The sequence below is a fragment of the Ipomoea triloba genome, chromosome 5 (genome assembly GCF_003576645.1).
Source record: "Ipomoea triloba cultivar NCNSP0323 chromosome 5, ASM357664v1".
Classification (NCBI taxonomy): domain Eukaryota; kingdom Viridiplantae; phylum Streptophyta; class Magnoliopsida; order Solanales; family Convolvulaceae; genus Ipomoea; species Ipomoea triloba.
In genome coordinates, this window is record NC_044920.1 from 28,730,940 (window position 1) to 28,750,060 (window position 19,121).

Consider the following 19,121-nt stretch of genomic DNA (forward strand, 5'->3'; position numbering starts at 1 on the left):
ATCTATATTTATAATTATAAATAAAATCTGTACTCATTATATAATGTTAGACATTATTCTGGTAGTAGTATATTATGTGTCCTGTATTATATATATATATTATGATGTATATAATAAAATGCATTATTGAGTAAGACTTGTATTTTTTTAAAAGAAGTATATTAATTTTGAATATTCGATGATGTAATGATGAATAAGCTGTTGAAGTCTGATTCATGTACAGGGTTTAGGGTATTCAATTCTACTAAGCAATGTTCTCAGATGAGCTGTATTTCCAAGTAGGTGCGCAATATGTTCTGCTGAGCCGGGTGCAATGCTTCACATATCGCTACAAATTTCCATCCCAGTTTCTTACTGAACATCCTCAACTGTTGAGTCATCTGGCTCTTGGTTTCTTCTGTGGCTAGTTCTCCTCCAATCCTCAGAACCTAGGGAAAACCATGTTAATATATACAACAAAAATAATGGAGAAGAGAGTGAAAGCAATGACCTCACCTCGGCCATAATTGTAATTATTGTGCTCATGTAACCATCATCTTCAGGACCAGTAACCCTAGTCTCTAGCCTGAAAGTGAAAGCAGGATGAGTCAAAAATTGAAGTGGCTGAATGAGCCCAGAAAGTGTACTCACTTGTCAACCATGGAACAAAGCAGTCCATGGGCAGCTTTGGCTTCATCAAAATTACATTTCAATGGCAAATGTAAGAGCCATGTTGCTATATTCTGCATATGCATTCAACAAGTTTATTTTGAATCAATAAGCTTAGGCTACCTTCACCAAAGTTCATTAATTGAATTTTTCAGTTTTCACATCTTGTAATGGCTAGCTAGCTAGCTTACCTGGTACGGGTCAATTTCTTCACAAAGGAAGAAACAGAGTTTCCCATAAGCACAAACAGCTGCTTCTTTTGCCATCAAGTGTTGTAGGCTACCTTCACCAGCGTGCTGAAATATAGCTTCCAGACTAGAGAGTCCATCTGCAGAGTGTTGGAATGTTGCAGGTTCACACCACAAAAACATATAAACCAAACAAATGAACACACATACTATTTGAGCTACCTTGAAGATGCTCCTTAAACGCTTCTCTATCATCAAACTCAGCATATATACCAATTGCACAGGCAGCGATCTGTAGATGGAAAGTAAGTGGAAACGTAACCTTTATTTGTAACTAAAGAAGCGTGTAAACAGAAACCTGTTGAATGTCTGGATTTGTATCATTGCAAGCTTTGAACAGAAATTGAATATGTTCTGGATATAGCCTTAAACCATGTTCTCTGCATAGCACTGCAATGTCACTAAAAATGTTCAAGGCCATTCTTCTTTCTTCAGGTGTACTTTCCTTTTGCTGCAAAAACATGACTAAGAAACATTACTCAAATTCTCACAGGAATATGATATGATACTCGCAGCAAGGAAATTAAGAGTGAATTGCAAGTTGCAAGGATGTGACATACCCACATTCGTTCTACATAAAGAACTGTAGGGATGAGCTTTTGAGCATAGAGCCTTTTTAACAAAATTTGCACACAAATACGAACCTGTTTCAAAATATTTATGAAAAACAAATAAATTTCATACTAGTGCCCAAAAAATAATTGCAGATCATTCAGCTCAAAAGGAAGTAAAACACTTGCTTCTCTGAAACACTTTTGCTCCTCCTGAATTTCTTCCTTCACCACTTCAGGCTTCCTAATGTCTAATCTATACTTTGCCATAATTTCCCTTTCCTTTTTCCTGGTGAAGCATGCTGAGAGAACCTTCAATATGGTGTCAATAATTTCTTTCTGATCAGGTGCCCAAGTACTAGCAATCTGAAAAGGAATTTGAAAAATATAAGATGCACTAGTATAGTATTTCAAGAACATTAATTAATTAGTGTTTAAAATGAAGGAGAAAGAACCTGCCTGCATGGTTTCATTCAATGCCACCAATGCTTGCACTTGAACTTTTATGGTTGGTGCCTATGAGAAGCAATTTCATGTATACTTTAAAGGAACAAACCAGTTTTATGTCTATTAATAAATTTCAGTTTCAGAAGCAAGCTTACCTCTAAGGCTTCACCCAAAGCTGGGATTATCATCTTTGCAAAATCAATGATTGGAGAATCTAAAAATCGTGGAATAGGAAGCTCGTTTTCCACAGCATCAGCAGCAGATCGCAACAGCAATGGCATTGCTACAATACAGTGTTTAAACATAGAATGATTAGACCTTATATAACTACAGAGTTTGAACACAGAATGATTAGACGGTTTAGACCTTATATAAATCTCATAATCTGTGATTAGGAAACAACAAAGCTTACCTGATATTGCAGCTACCCTAACTTTTTCATCAAATTTAAAATTGACGAGTGGAATTACAACATTTAAAGCCTGCATTAGTCAATAAATTCACAGATTATTTTTGTTTCTCTGAGACTCCATTCTATAGCCAAGAATAGCGACCACCTTTTCAATCCACATGTGCAGTCCTCCTTTTATATGATAAGCAAAACAGCATATCATATTACAGCCCCACAACATCTCCTCCAAGATAATGCTTCTTTCCTTCAAATCCCTATCAGAAGATGTGTATATTACCAAAAGAATAAAGGGAAAGTTTCCAGCCATTAGAGCATATGAAAAAGTTGGAAAAACATATTTCAACTCAACTTCAACATTTTTTTATACAGACAAATAGTAAACCTTACACACCATGTTCTAAACTAAGACATCCTTTCCACACATCACATGTAAGACATTTAAATTTAACATAAAGAAAAAGTTCCAACTCAAAATTATTCGCTAGGTGATCTTCCAATTCAGCTGACTTTATCAGTAGAGGCATAGAAGCACTCAGATAAGGACGGAAGTCCTCCCCTAATGATTTGCATAATAGACCCCATGCCTGCGGATATAGTACATATGTAAGAGTGTGGTGGTTCAGTGCAGACCAAGACCAAATAAAATATTGCATTTAACATACTTGGAGCAAATAACATTTCACTTGACCATCTATATCACCACGGTTATGTTCTGAGAGAAGAGCGTAAAAAATCTTGCAAGACATAACATTAGGGACAATAGGATCTCATTAGCATAGCATGAATAACCAAAAGGATTAATTTAGCTTACAGGAAACACAAATTTATATATAGTCACCTCTTGAAGATCAGTAGAGAATACAACTTTTCCCAGAGCCATTGCAATTGAAGTGATGCACTTTAGGGTTTTGGCAACTAGCATGCAATTGGAAGCTTCTTTTATTAATATAACTTTTAGGTAGGTCATAACCATGGGATAGAATGGTTGAAAATCATCCTGCATATTCACACAATCAATGAGACTAGTTACTGTCTGCTAAGTTTTAGTAGGACACAACAATCCTTAATTGTGAAAGATGAAATAAATTGTGGAAGTTACCTTGGTTGAATCAGCTAATGAGGCTAACCCACTCAAAGCTGTTTCATTCAATAATGTCTTCCCTGTCTGAACTAGAAAAAAATGTGTTTTAACAATTCAAATTACAAATGGATGACAACTTAAAAAGTTGCATCTCTAACCAATATATGTGCATAAGCAATTGAATGCCACATACCTGCAGGAACATAAGCAGTTTGCTAATAATTTCTTTCAGGTGTGGTTTCAATATATTTGAACAGCAATTCTTGCAGAAATTTGACATTGTCCATGCTGCATATGTCTAAATAAAAAAAGGAAGATAACAATATAAATTAATTATTACTTACACAGGATTTAATAGGAAAAAGTGGGGAAGTAAAGAAAAAGAAAGCTTATATTTGCAAATCAACACAGAGAACCTTAATGCTTTAAAACAACAAATTTAGTGAGAGGGAAATCACAATTACCTGCACTCTGGGGTGGCCAGAATCATCCATGCATTTTAATAAAGCAGGAATGACTTCTTCATGACACTGTTCTTGAAAATAGGGACTCAGGTACTTTGAGAATTCAGAGATTGCATATATAGCTGCCCAGCGCACGTGAGGCTGGTGATCAAAAACTAGTGCCATTGCTTTCTTGACGGAACTTTCAAGGTATTGTACTAGCATCTGATTTAAAAAGGACACCAATAATGAACCATGAAGGGAATCTAATCTAAGTAATAAGAGGTGTTGTCACTCCGTTACCTTTGAGCAGCCTGATGCAATTAAGCCAAGGGACAATACTGCAGCATAGCGTTTTTTCCAATCATCATCATCTTCAAAGAAACCTGGGAGCAAATCAAGAGAATTGGGCACAACTACATCTCCACCCAGGACTATCGCCAGTCTGCTCAAAGACTCATCAGCATAATAGCACATTGTCATTTTGCCTTCATCACTATCAGAAACATGTGCTTCGTTCCAAGCAGCTTCCCACATCAGCATTTGAAGCAACTGTGTGAGCAGCCCTTTAATTACATTATCGGGCAGACTCTGAATCGTTCCCTTACCTTCATCTCCGCCCTCACCCACTGCGATGAAGAAGTTAACTGCTAGTTGCCTCATATTTTCGTTCGAATTAGTATTAGTATGGCTAGCCATCTTAAGCATTGCCTCCGCCAATTGTGTCATATGAACAAGTGTGAAGAACCTTGGTTTTTCTTTGGCCAAGATAGTCATTGCATCAAGCGCCTTACATGCAAGATCTTGATCATAAACAGCACCCCCCAATACGCTGATCATTCCGCGCAACAGACCATAGTACTGCTCATACTTTGAAGGAGTAGCTAAGTGCAAAATAAACTTGGCTGCGGCACCAACAGTGGCGATTCTGGCTGTGTTATCTTCACAGCCCTCATCCATTAACCGCTGAAACTCCGAACTTATAGTATCCACATGGGGAATAAAAGTATCAGGGCATTCTGGAATTAGTGTGAAGAGCAAAACTATAGAGGCCAATCTTGTAAGTGTTGAGTTTGGAGAAGATAACCATTCCAACATCAATTCCAGCAATTCGGGCCAATCTTGCTTGGGGAAAATCTGAGCGGCGATTCTTGAAACACAGGTGCAGTGAATCTTGAGGACCTTCCATTCCTCCTCTTCCTGGAGGAGCTGGATAAAGAAGGTTTTGAATCTTGCATATTGCTGGTGGAGCATGGGCGATTGTAAGACAAGAAAACGGGCGAAGAGGGTAGAGCAGCGCATTTTGGTTTCGGTATTAGGACTGCTGTTGATAGCTGAGCAGAGCTGGGTAGAAAGAGCATTCGAACACTTGTGCATGGCGACTTCGTAGAGGTGATAGGCGGGGTCTCTGAAGGATTCGTCCTCTGAGAAGATATAATCGACGAAGTTGAAGAAAGCGCCTAGGCTATCTTCTCGCAATAGTTCTCTCAGACGGAAGAGAATCTGTTCAGAAGTAGACGGATCCATGAGAAAGAATTAGGGGAGGTTCTTGGAGCGAGAAATGATGAAAGAGATTGAAAGTGGGTTTTGGTACATAATCCACATTTACGCCTGTTATATATGGGCGTAAATGATGAACTAAGCAGGCACTCAATGAAAACTTTCACTCCTCTAATGAAATATAATAGCTTTGCAAAAAAACATGCGACCCGAAGATGGAGGGTGTTAGCAAGAATTCATATATAGTGATCTTTAAGTAAGATATAATCATATTATACTCACTTGATTACTTCTTTCGGTAGAGTAAATGTTATGTTGAAGTTACTTGAAATAATAATAATAATAATAAACCGTATAAAAGAAAATAAACTAAATTTAAAAAGTTAAATAAAGATTTTTTTTTTTTTTTATGATGGGTGACTTTGGTCTTAAATTCCACTGGTGAGGAACCAAAATTGTCACATTAACAAAAATTAAATGGTCAATAATACTCACTTTAATATATCAAGAGGTTAAAATCACTATTTTGTATATATATAATGACAACAAATATTATTTTCTTGAAATATTACTTGTATCAAAGTTATGGGGCTGCCGGCCTGTTCAGAATAGTAATGCTGGTCCCTCAGCTCATTCAAAGATTGGGTGAATATGAATTAATTTGCCAAACTGGAGTACGTGTGGAGCTTTAATTTGTTTAGTAGGCATATATGGTGTGTTGGGGAATCTGGACCCAAAGAAATCACATTTTATGGCGCAATATATCGCAGCAGCCTCCATCATAGTTTGAAGAGTAAAGAATTACCTTTATTTATGATTGGAGATCGAGCCGCCTCAATTGACAATACCACCAACCAATAATTAACCAGAACCTGTATGTGCGTGAAACTGTTGGATGGAACAAGCCTCAACCGGGTTTCTTAAAATTAAACGTAGCAGATGCTGATATATTGATAATATAAGGCCAATGCTAAAATGGGCTTTGGGTGTGTATGTCCCCAGAGATGCTAATGGACAGTGGAGTGGACTTTATTCACCAAGGGAAGATGAGGCGGTAGCGATATAAGGGAAGCGTTGAGTTGGCTAAACGTTGAGTTAACTTTAATACATTGTATGTGTTTGAAAGACTTTGAATTGATGCACTATGAGAGTGGTAATTCTTAGTCCTAATCTTTGCTTATTTTATCACGAGAGCAGCTTATAAATTAGGGTTCTTATGTGCACCCTCTCAATTTTTTGGTTGTGTTCTTTCCTCGATGCTATAAGTTATTGCATTTAGAAGATTACACTTTCTAACTTGAGTTCTATTTTCATTATTTTGTGCTTCTCGTTTCTTTTCTTTTGTGTCATTTTCTAGTACTATACGTATAACGTATTTGCTAGTTGTCGCATATTGCGTGTCATAACACTCCCTACTAAAATCACAATTTACACTGGTACTATACTATAATTTGATACTTGTTAAAAGTTCATATTAGTAAAATTAAATATGACAATGTCACAAATAATTGAGGACAAAAAGTTAAATTTTTTGCTCTTTAGAAACCTATCTTTCTTAGCTTGTTTGCCATGTTTTCCCCTTTCCCTTTGATTTACAATAAAGCTCACGGCTGAAAGACCACACAGAGATAAACCTAGTTACTAAGTCAATTACCCGACAACTTAACTAAGAGTTACCCCATGTTTTCCCCTATTCGACTTTCCCTTTTGTACTTGAGTAAAAGTTCAATTTTATGTAAATATAGAAGGCGATGCTTTGATTAACAAATTTTCTTAATCCAATTTAAGCTGTCTTTTTCACCCTTTGGTCGAATTAGGTCAAATCCACCCGACCTCTCTAATTTTCTATGTTGTTTTCACATTTCTTATTTTCTGATTAATGGAAAGTCCACAACTACTAATTGAAAGTACATTTTAAATTCGTATGGTGACTCTAACAGTAAAGAACAACAGGGTGGTAAACCTTCCTAGGTTAACATTTCTTATTCTTATTCTTTGTATTTCTTGCCACTCGATTGCCATTTTTTTTTTCTCTCTGAATGGACTGAACCATGAAGCTAGGCAAGTGTGCATTAGTTAGACCTAAATGGGAGAGGAGCCTAAGGCAAGTACTAACAATACAATGAAACTAAAGCCATTTATAGAATAAGTTTATGGCAAGCTAGCAACCTCTTACATTAATTAAAGAACTGCCACCATTATTCACATTTTACAGTTGAGAAATCAAATGGAAATATTACAAGATGTAAGATCATTCTTATAATATGCAAGAATAATGTACAAGAATCCTGCATTATGCAAGGTCTTTGCAGTAGTAGAAGATGACTGGTATTTGGACAATTCAGGGGAAGAAAATGGGGACAAGCCAGCAAGGAAGAGCTGAACTGCTTGGGTATGTATTGCCCTTCAAGCCAATCCAGCATTACTGTCACAAAATTTCTCATCATCAAGTGGAAATAATTAAACAACAAGCCAGCAGTTAGAGCCTGCTATAAACATAGACGCGTTCGCTGTTTCTCTCGCTCTTCACTGGTTATAACTGCTATAAACATAGGCGGGTTCGCTGTTTCTCTCGCTCTTCGCTCGTTATTGTGGGCGAACGCGTTGCTCTTTCCGCTAAACATCTCTTGTATGGTAAAAACCCCTTTGTTCTCTTAGTGGAGCTTGCAGTTTTTTGCTCCAAAATAGTAGGTTTAATAATGCACGACGAATCGCTCCCTAGTTTTTCGAATGATTGCTGCCCACTCTGAGTTTCGGTATCCAAATTCTTGTCAACACATATTCCTACATTTACTGATCCACTGTTTGAACAAGTGGAAGATCCTTCCTTTTCTTTCTCTTCAACGTCCTTGCTGTCAAACGACAATGGACGTGCTTTGATTGGAATGGGGCTATGAACCTGCACCACACAAGGAAAACCAGCAGAAGAAGGAGCACGAGGCAACGCCCATGGGAGGGAAGGAACCGGATTAATGCTTTCCATCGTCTTTGGATATTCGTTTTGTGCAAGTGGCAGGTGATAGACTGACCGAGGTGTTAGGGTTCCATCAGCAAAGGTACTCGGCTTGCATTCAGAATCACCATGCCCTATCGATAAGAAGTTCCAAGAGAACGGTTGTATTGCCATCTTTAGAGCCTTCAAGTCTCCAGAAGTTGGAGATTGAAGTGTATGGGAACCATTAACTAATACGGTTTTCCCAAAAAGCTTCAGATATTGAGCTGTAGAGTTTTCCCTAACATAACCATCATCGAGAGGAAGCAATTCGAGATTCTGCACATATGGAGCAAGTAGGCATAAGAATTACTCCGTATTAATCAGTCATTGCAATTTGCATCACAAGTATAAAGGTAAAACCGAAACAATTCAATTATATACCCCGGGAGGTGGCTCAATTGGAGTAGGATCATCGGTATTCACTTGTAACAGGGAAGAAGATCCATTCTCCTCTACCAACACATTGCAATGTTTAGAGAATAGAATGCCACCACCAGTAGCTGATGTGACACACGACGGGCTAGCATTTGGCGATGAATCTGCTGAGGCTTGGCCTTCTGAATCGAGCGCAAACAATACAGAAGTAGGAGACTGGTTCTCTTTCCCCGAGAAAGACAGGTTAGGGGACACAGACCTAGTCGGTTTCTCAAGATCCAGCATGCCTACACTAACCGGAGTTATGACCAGTTTACGAGGATAAGGATGCATAGGTTTTCTTTTCGGGCGAGGAGGAGGGATTTCAATAGGTTTCACAGTTTTTGCATCATCACCATTAGACTCGCGCTCGACCTGACCAGTAAACAATGCAATAACCATCAACAAGATATAAATTAATGTGGTGATGGACTGCTTCAAATTTCAAAAGGCCACTTATAGATTTTAACTGGCCAAGATAATACCTTTGAGAAAAACTTTTGGGCATGGCTTCTAATCTGAACTGCTGTCTTTGTGCCCACATGTTCTGCAAAAATAATCACAGCCATTTTCAGTTGACAGACAATAAACACCAACTAACAAACAGATATGATTTCACAGAAGAATAATCAAAATTACCTTCTATTCGCCTCCACGCTCTACCATACAGTTTCAAAGCATCAAGGAACTTCCTATGCTCTTCTTCAGTCCACCTTTCCCTTTGTTTCGTTATCGTGTACGGTTTCCTAACCTATTCAATGTAAAAACAGATGGCTAAAGGAAATGCCTTGGGGTAATACACCCCACAGTAAAACCCAATAATCCTTGAAACACACAAGAACCTTTATAGCATGTTCATCTGATTGTTGAATTCTCCTAGCAGAAATGCAGTTGCCCATCCCTCCATTTTGATCCTGCATTTTGTAGAAGCAAAGGGTGTTCAAAATGAGTAATACAACTTAGAACTTGCCTACAAAAGGAATTTATGGAGATTTGGAACTCTGAAAAGACTTAAAACTTGCCTACAAAAGGCGAAATCTCCTGCACCCAGCCCTACAGGATTTCTAGAGGTGGTAAATCACTATAACTCAACGGCTCATTAGGTTGGAGAACCAATGTCGGGAATTCTTACCCCAACCCTACAGGATTTCTAGAGGTGGTAAATTACGGTAACTCAATAGCTCATTAGCTTGGAGAACCTGTGCCAGGTATTCCTAAGAAGCCCACTACATTAGGTATGAATCTATACTGTGGGTCTAGACTCGTCCTTGCCCACAATCTGCCACTTAAGAACTGCCCGTGTGGGAAAAAAGACTTTTTGAAAGTTTAAATGGCTCCCACATGCCCACATCAGTGAAACATATTAGGCAGGATTGCATTGTGCCTAAGCTCAAGAAGCATATCCTAAGATTAAACAAGAAATATTTATCTGCAAGTTCCAAACTTGTCATCAAATACCGAAACCAGCTCTTGTTCTAATCAACTTTGGCATTTTTGCCAGAGTGAAACCAAACTTAAAAGTTTCTGAACAAACACTATAATTCCAAATCCAGTATGACACCATAACGAGACTCTCTGACTCATAACTTCCAAATACCACAAAAAATAAGAAGATAAGACCCAAAAAAGTTTAAAAATTTTAAATTACTAGAAAAGAATTTGTGGAAAAAGGGATTCAGCACCCAAAAAGAGAGTATCTGACCTGAGAAGTCATCGGCGCTGGGACCATTAATTTGCCTACGCCACTTCTGCTTCTGAAGTTTCTGAGCCAAGAGAACACTTTCCTCTCGCTTTTCTTTGTATACAACTATGATCCGACAAATATTAGATCCGAGGATGTTACAAACTCCTCAAATTCTGTGATTACTGAACAGCCCTGTTCACACTCGGGAAAGTCTTGGATCACAGACCAACTTTCTTGAATAAAGATAAAAACTTTATGCTTTTCCTCCAAAGAAAACCTCGTGGAACTCCACTCTCGGAGTAACAACACCCAAGCAAATATGGAAAAGAAGTAAACTGGTATCGATATGAATTACAGTTCAGAAACAATGGGAAAAAACGGAAATTAAAGGAAACTGAACAAGAGGGTATGTCCAGAAACAGAAAAAAATGTTCTCCGGCGACCGGAAAAACGAAAAGCCTGGATCTTGATGACCAGTTAACCACAACCTCAAGCTACAGATGAAGACAGAGGAAAAGAAAGCGAAAAACGCCGGAAGATGAACGGCGGAGATTAAACCCAGAGAAGGGGAGCAGAGCAGAACAGAGCGATGTTAAAGGAGAAACATATCTTGTGAGAATTGCGAGAGAGAGAGAGAAGCAGGGGAGGAGGGTAAGTAAAAGACCAAGGCAGGTAGCGCCACGTCAGCGTGGTGGAATTGAATTTCTCGGGTCGGGGCAATAGTTATATATGAATCCGAATTCATCTTGGAAGATGGACCTGTGACTATTTACATATTGAATGTTCATAATTTACTTACTGAATTCACAATTTGAATTATGAATATTCAGTTGTGAACATTTGATATGTAAATTTAATTTTGAACATTTAATATATAAATTGTGTATTTTAAACACGAATTTACCTTGTAAGATGGACCAAATTTACAAAATAATTTGCCAGGCAGGGTGGGTGGGTTTAGAGAGTAGAGAGGCCGAGAAATCCATGGAGTCTTGTGGCTCACGTTGAAGGAAAGCTACGGACACGTGTTCCATTGATGTCATCCCAACGACACCGCCGCTTCTTTTTCCTCAATTTTCACTTCTACCCATGTTTTCGACAAACTTTGTTGCCAACTCCAGTGTCGCGAGTACCGCATTCCATACCCTACTTGCCCTTCTTGGATTCCACGTTTCACTTTCTTAGTGGTTGGGCGCCTGTTAATCCTATGCCCCGGACCCACCGCGCCACGCTGTATGCACTTTTTCTCTTTTGATAACACTTTTTAGTTTTTCTTCTTCCTTCGTATTTTTAACCGTCTTTCAAAATTAAAAATAAAAAATAAAGAAAATTGAGAGATATTATCATATATTAATATCCCATTCCTCTTCTAATTTTCATCCTAACAATAATTACTACATAATATTTACTCCTATCATTATTATATCACACCTCGTTCACTTAATTATTACATAAATTTTTTTTGTTAACTCAGTTGATTGATCAATTCACAACTACAGAATTTTTTATTTGTCGAAAGTAAATATTAAATAATAATTTTAGTAAGAAAAAAAGTATTATTTTTAAATCTTTATTATTACCTTTGTCCTCAAAAGTATTATATTTTTCTTACAAGTAACAAACAATTTATTCATGATTTAGTATTACATTTACTAGTATAAGTATTATACTTGAATATTGACCTGACCCGACTCGTCACATCTCACAAATAATGATCTGTGAGACGGTCTCACACAAATGTGACTCCAACTTAAATAAGATACATTTACTACGTAACAATTAAAGAATTTTTGAACTAATAAAGAAGTAAAAAATTTCTCATAAAATATAACTGGTTTCATATCGTAATCAATAATTATAGATATCTAGAATTCTAGTACAAGCAAGTTGTTTTAATTGAAATTAGAACAAAATGTCAATGAATGTTTTGATTTGTTTTGTTTTGTGTACATCATATCATATATAATATTAATTAATTAACTTAATTAAAATAGCAAAGTCAAATAATGAAAAACCCTACTACACATAGTAAAGTCAAATAATGGAAAAAAACCCTGGTCCACAACATAGCCCCGCACGCACTTTCTTTCACTCCTTATCTGCCCAATAGCCAATCTTGCCCACCCAACTTTCATGAACAGACACGAAAAAGAAAGAAAATATCCAGCCAATAAATATTTTTGTGTAATTATTGAGAAAAAAAACACGAATAAATAAATAATTCCAGCGATATTTTATTCGTTTTTGTGGACTTGAAAAAGGGCTAAAATATCTAACAACTCTGGATATAATAAATAGTTTTAAAAATTTGTGGTGTGTTTTCGAGGGGATGAGGATGAGATGATGAGCTGTCATTAGCTTGTTTCTTTGTAGCCGCACAAATGAGTTTCACTTTTTCTTGCACTTTATGCCACGTCACGAGCAGGCGGCATTATCCTAGTCTCCACGTGGCTTTCAATAATAAATGCTTTCCTTGTCGGACAGCGAAGACTACAGCCTCCACAGGGCGAAATATGTTCCTCCTAGAAAGAGATCTCGTGATTTATCACACTCATATACTCATATTGATTGATGACATTCAAACCTACAAAGCAGGTAAGATATGGGAAAAGATATGTTTCAAAACACTATTGGTACTCCGCGGATATTGACTCTTTAGATTTCAGTAGGTTGGAGAAAGTAGTTATGAATAAATACTGTATTGCAATAGAGTCAGTAATACTCAGGGCCGATCCAAACAGTTTAGAGGCACTGAGCGAAAATTAAAAAATGGGCCCCTTATATGAAAAACTAAAATTTAAATGTAATAATACTAAAAAATAATAATATCAAATAACTACTATTAGAAAATTTTTAACATTTTTTAAATACAAAAGTAATCATGACAAAAAATTCTACGTGTTATGAAAAATTCTAGAATTACAGAAATCACAAAATTCATTATTCAAATATACATTACTCATTAGAGGATTATAGATTTATGGCACTAAATCCCTACTGCCCTATAGGTGTGCTGTGTTGAATAGGAAATAAATACATAACAAATTACAAATAGAATAAAACTTACAAGTTACAACGGACAATGGGGCCCAAACTGGCAAACAAATGAATAATTTTTTATTAATCGAATTGGAAATTTTTTTTATTTTAACATACGAATGGTTTAGTTGGTTAGGGTGTTGATTCTAATAGATAAAAGATAATTAGGTGTCCTCAACTCCCGTGTCAATTCTATTTCTAAATTATTTGATTAAGCATTGATTCTCAGCTTCTTGCAATTACATATATTCTTAATTTTTTGTTTTCTAATATAATTATAATACTAATTTTCTATTTTTTAATATAATTATAACACTATAATAGATATATGTATACATATACATATATATGGATGGACCCTTTATATCATGGGGTCCTGGGCGGTCGCCCATCCCGCCCGTGCTTAGGACCGGTCCTGGACTAATACTCAAAAAAGTATGAATTTACGAGGCATATGGTAGTAAGATTGGTGTGTTTGGTTTGAGTCGGTCAGCTATGGCAATCTATGTTTGTTTAATTTGACAATCTATGTTTGTTTAATTTTTTATTTATTTTTTATTCTTGCCTTACAATGCGACAACTTGTATTATTTATTGAGTATGAATTAACTAGCTACATAGAAATCATGTCATGTTGCATAATATTTTATATTGATTCCAATAAATTCTATAATGGATAAAATCTAGTACTAAATACCTTTCTAGGTTTTTAAAAGTGCAATTCCACATATTGGGTGGATATGGTCATATGAGTGCTTGTGGACCACATATTGCTTACAAGGAAATAAAATAATGTGAAAAAATTGTGTCCACATGTTTATTTGGCTTCCCTGGGAGGATGAAGGGGCGGAAATATTTTAGCCATCCAGGAATTGACATGTGTCCCATGCTAACTATCTTCCACTTATACTCCACGTAAGTCACATTAAACAAATTAAAGTTCATAAAGGGAAAAAAGCACCCTTAGCCTTCATTCTCATTCAATTACATCACCACTTTTTTTTTTTTTTCCTTATCCCAGCTATTTGTTATATTATTACTACTTTTAATATAATTAATCACAATGATATAAAATCTTAAAAGATGAAATATTTAACATTAAGGGGCAAATGAAAAAGCTATTAAAAAAATTATTTTGAGCAATTTTTTTAATTTTAGCATTTTGAAATTACAAAAAATTAATTAATCAAAAATTTATATTAATTTTTTAACTAAGTCAAACAACTAATATTGGTCAAATAAGTCAGCAGATAAGCTAACTATTTTACCAAATAGGACCGTTATCTTTTTTGTTGGCTTTTTTTTTTTTGAGGATGACATATAACGCGCGATTTGAATGATATATGCAGATAACACACGATAGACAAACACCTAACTTATCAACCTCATCGAAAACAAGCACCAGTGCCAAACATTTTATACTTTTTTTAAGGTACAAAGCTTTGATGACATCAGCTCAAGTGTCACCATGAAAATTGTTTCTATCTAATCATGTTCATTCAAGTCACCTGAAATAGTGAGTCGTCTGGCTTTATTGGTCATATTTTATAATCAAACTGAAAAAATGTGAACAATTTTTTTTTTCTAAAAGCGTATCACTCACTAATTAGATCAATTTGAAAAAGAAAAGAAAAGAAAAGAAAAAAGCAATGTTCCACAGTATTAATGATTATTTGTTACGTTAACTAGTATGAAGTAAAACGTTGACATGTGTAATATACTTTTGATGACATGTTATGCTAATTGTGTATGGAATTAAATTCGGACCATTAAGAATAATGTAATATTTATTTGAGTTTGGCAATTTATTAGGTGCAGTGGGAATTGGAATTAGATTATTGGGCAAGTGGATGGATTTAGTTGCATTGTTTTTTGCTTTAAGGGATGAAATTAGTGGCTATAATTTAAGCAACATGCTTTATTTCATTGGTTTTTTTGAGTTATTCCGCCATAAAGTTGTTTGGTATCAGTATATCACAATCCATAATGGTAGAGAACCAATTTCTGTTATAAAAAAAAAAACCAATTCAAAATAATAATAATAATAATAATAATAATAATAATAATAATAATAAATAAATATCAAATTGGCTATAGGTGCATTTTAATTATAGTAACGTTAAAGTATCATTTTAATTATACTTCATGTCTCTGCGACTCTGCTATTCAATTTCATTTTTTACACAATATGTTAACTTTAACAACACTAAAGTATCATTTTAATTTGACTATAGGTTCATTAGACAATATACATATCTATATGAGTTTTGCTATTTGGTTGCATTTTATACGTACAATAAGTTAATTATAGCAATATTAAAGTATCGTTTTAATTTTACTATAGGTTAATTTGACATTATACATATCTATATAAGTTTTGCTATTCAATTTTATTTTATATACACAATAGATTCATTATAGCAACACTGAAATATTATTTTAATTATACTATATGTTCATTTGATAATATACATATATGTAATGTGATGCGTCATTCATTCACATAACGACACACAGTTTCTTTTAATTGTAAGAAACAGTGCCTTATTGGACACTGATCCACCGTATAACGATTGGCTTTGCATAACGCATCATTGTCGCAGCCTAAGGGATTATGGGCCTTGGCTTGAGCATAACCCCAAATGGGCCTGTGCTAAGGTTCCTATGGACCAATCTTGTATCAAGGAAAAGACAACATTTTTTTTAAGAAAGGGAAAAGATTTATTTTTTAAAATTGAGAGAAGAAATTTAGGCATGATGCCACTATGTTTTTTTGGTGATTATAAAATTTATTATCGTTTTTCTAGCTCGTTAGATATTGTATGAACTTTGTTTTTTTAGTTTTATATTTTACACACACTAATTTCATTATAGTAAAGTCGAAGTATAATTTTTATTACATTTCATGTCTCTACTATCTAGTTTCATTTTATACACACAATAGGATCATTATAACAACAATAAAGTATCATTTTAATTCTAATACATGTTCATTTGACAATATGCATATCTGCATGAGCTTTGCTATTCAGTTTCATTTTATACATACAATATGTTCATTATAATAACACTAAAATATCATTTAATTATATTATATGCTCATTTGACAATATACATATTTGTAGCGTGATACATTATTAATTCACGATAACAATAGCCATTTCTTTTAATTACCTTATTGGACCATGATATAGAGTTATGAAATTATGAATATAGAGCTATGTAATTATAAACATAGAGTTCTAAAATTGTGAATACTGATTCTTGTGCTTCAATAGGTAGAGAAAGTAATTATGAACAGATACTGCATTGTAATAGAATCAGTAGCATTCAAAAAATTTTGTGAATATAAATATGGATTCAATTTGTAAGGTGGACTCGGCCCACGACATAAAAGGGACCTTAGCTTGTAGAGTTGTAGCAAAAGTAACCCTTCTACTAGTATTGAGCATAGACCCAACTGGGCCGGTGTTAAGGTTCCTACGGCCCAATATTGCATCAAGGAAAAGAAAAGAAAAATAAAAAATTTAGAGAAGAAATCTGGGCATGATGTCACTATGTCAGTCTGAGGCAGTCGGAGTTGGTCCGACTGGTTGACAGGTAAAAGTTTTTCTTTATTCTTTTAAGGAAATTTTAGTGCAATTTCAAATTCAAATATTGTGTGGTTTTAAAATATATTATAAATTTTCATAATAGATAATTCAATGTGTAAAATATGGTTCTCATATTTAAAAACTACAAATTTTATTCTTGTTAAAATTCAAAGTGAATTTAGAAATTATAATTCATAAATATATCGTTAGAATTATATATTAAATAAATATGTAACCAAACTATTTTCAAGCAAATCATACACATCCAAAATATAAAATATCGTTCAAAATAAAATCTGAATATTACCATGCCATGCACACATGCCCTAACAACTTGATATTATTAACATTTGTATTTTAATATGAAGAAAATAATTGAATTTCAAATACCCATGGATTTTATAAATTGAAAAATAGCTAAATTTGAATATATTCTATAGTTTTGAATAGATCAGAGAACTGCAGTATTGTATAGTAGGTGGGGTTTAATTACTCTATTTTGAATTTAGTTGTGTGATCTGGGGTCTGTGTAGATCAGTAATGCTAACTAACTACACAACTCTAAATAGTGTTTGGTTATATATTATGAATTCAATCATGTGAGGCCATACCAAAAACCAACTACTCTAACTGCAGAGAATGAATTAGGAAAATTGAAATTTTTGAAAATGTTTATGATTACTTGAAACCAACCTGTCATTTCCCATAAAAATTGTGACCAAATTTATTTTGGACATGACGAAATCTCAGTCAAGTTCAAACCCAAATAAAAGAACCCATTTCGTTTCGTAAAATCTTATAATTTATCCATATAAGGTTATCCACATTACTGGATTTTGAACCAGTTTTTTAGGAAAAATGGATGAGGTGAGAGAAAAATTCGAATCTTTACAGTAAATGGGATTTTTTTTATCGGAAATGTGGGTCCCACTTGGTTTTTTATCTGATTTATTTCTGCGCGTTCTCTTTTCTAATTACACCTGCAAAACTCATCAAAAACCTACTACTATTGAGGATGCCCTAATATCGGGAGTTGAGTAGAGATCCATGGGCAGGCAATCAAATCCAATGACTGGGAAAAGATAGATTTATAGTTGGATGGGGCCAAGGAAGGTGTTGTCTACAAGTAAATGACAAGACTTTATAAATGGGAAGGACACAATTTTATCATTTTGACCATACACCAAGCATATGGACGGTTGGCAAGCTAAGGCAAGAGGTGAGGCAAGTATGTAGGATGCCTCCTTCCCATTGTCCATTAGGGACACACCCAATGTTTTGTAGCAAACTTCCAACAACAAGTGGACATCAGATCACACCCTCCCACCACACCTCTGCCAATGCCTTTTAAGTCTTCATGTGCCCACTCTTCAGAAATCTATACCTACTCTCATGCATCTGCTCACCACATCCATACACATATGACATATGTAGATGGAGTAGCTACCTACGGTGGTCATACCCTTTTCTCCACTATTAGGAATATGTAATTTCGATATCCCTGGGTCAGATACAATAATGTATGCTTTAAGGTTGTACGAGATACTGATAATTTTTGTTTTTGGGGAGATGGCCACATCCCAGACCTAGGCTTGATTTATAGTAAATCGAGTATGGTTCACTTTTTGTCGTTTCCAAATTTTGGCCAATGTTTATTTTATTTTATGTTATTAAAGTTAAATGCTTTTGTTTAAGTGTTGTGAACCTTTATTTTAGAAATATGATAAAAATTTAGAAATTATACAGATTTGGTCTGTACATCTACTCCGACTAGCTCACTATAAGTAGTCTCAGTTCGAGCCTAGAAAATTTCAAGCATCGAGCCATTTTTTTTTTCAGGTCAATTTAGGGTTGGTTTGATCTTGAATAGTTGGCTCGTGACTACTTCTACTCCGTAGTACTTAGTGCAATAAGACATATCATACTTAATTGTATCTAGTGCAAAAAGCATTCTTGTCCGTGGATGCATATTGATGGATGGATTAGGACGGTCATTCTATGTTTTAGAGTACAACGAAACATACCATGCTACCCAGTGCAAAAAACATTCTTGTCGGTTGATACTTT

The 19,121-nt window shown here is 35.1% G+C and overlaps 2 protein-coding genes across 2 annotated transcripts; both read right to left on the reverse strand.

The window, feature by feature from the left end:
* Positions 1-257: 257 nt before the first annotated feature.
* On the reverse strand, positions 258-5,357 carry LOC116020531 (importin-5-like). Its single transcript, XM_031261001.1, has 19 exons — positions 4,134-5,357; positions 3,852-4,055; positions 3,581-3,685; positions 3,406-3,471; positions 3,145-3,303; positions 2,969-3,040; positions 2,775-2,890; positions 2,452-2,560; positions 2,307-2,376; positions 2,050-2,177; positions 1,907-1,963; positions 1,637-1,813; positions 1,457-1,540; positions 1,195-1,347; positions 1,059-1,128; positions 840-976; positions 631-722; positions 496-565; positions 258-428 (listed from the first exon to the last, which is right to left on the reverse strand). Exons 1-19 carry the CDS (start codon positions 5,355-5,357, stop codon positions 258-260), a joined length of 3,264 nt encoding a protein of 1,087 aa, XP_031116861.1.
* A 2,123-nt stretch (positions 5,358-7,480) lies between these two features.
* LOC116019054 (protein REVEILLE 1-like) lies at positions 7,481-11,060 on the reverse strand. The gene is made up of 6 exons (XM_031259126.1): positions 10,442-11,060; positions 9,582-9,653; positions 9,379-9,490; positions 9,225-9,286; positions 8,707-9,114; positions 7,481-8,601 (listed from the first exon to the last, which is right to left on the reverse strand). Exons 1-6 carry the CDS (start codon positions 10,466-10,468, stop codon positions 7,873-7,875), a joined length of 1,410 nt encoding a protein of 469 aa, XP_031114986.1. The 5' UTR covers positions 10,469-11,060; the 3' UTR covers positions 7,481-7,872.
* Positions 11,061-19,121: the final 8,061 nt, after the last annotated feature.

Bases quoted from the DNA above. Each gene is read 5' to 3' on its own strand.
- LOC116020531 (XM_031261001.1), bottom strand. From the start codon at position 5,357: ATGGATCCGTCTACTTCTGAACAGATTCTCTTCCGTCTGAGAGAACTA. The intron at 4,056-4,133 runs GTAACGGAGTGA...TTTTTAAATCAG, and splicing joins TTGCATCAGGCTGCTCAAAG to ATGCTAGTACAATACCTTGA. The intron at 3,472-3,580 runs GTATGTGGCATT...TTTCTAGTTCAG, and splicing joins AACTGCTTATGTTCCTGCAG to ACAGGGAAGACATTATTGAA.
- LOC116019054 (XM_031259126.1), bottom strand. From the start codon at position 10,468: ATGGTCCCAGCGCCGATGACTTCTCAG. The intron at 9,654-10,441 runs GTCAGATACTCT...TACAAAATGCAG, and splicing joins CAGCGCCGATGACTTCTCAG to GATCAAAATGGAGGGATGGG. The intron at 9,491-9,581 runs GTTCTTGTGTGT...TACATTGAATAG, and splicing joins CAGATGAACATGCTATAAAG to GTTAGGAAACCGTACACGAT.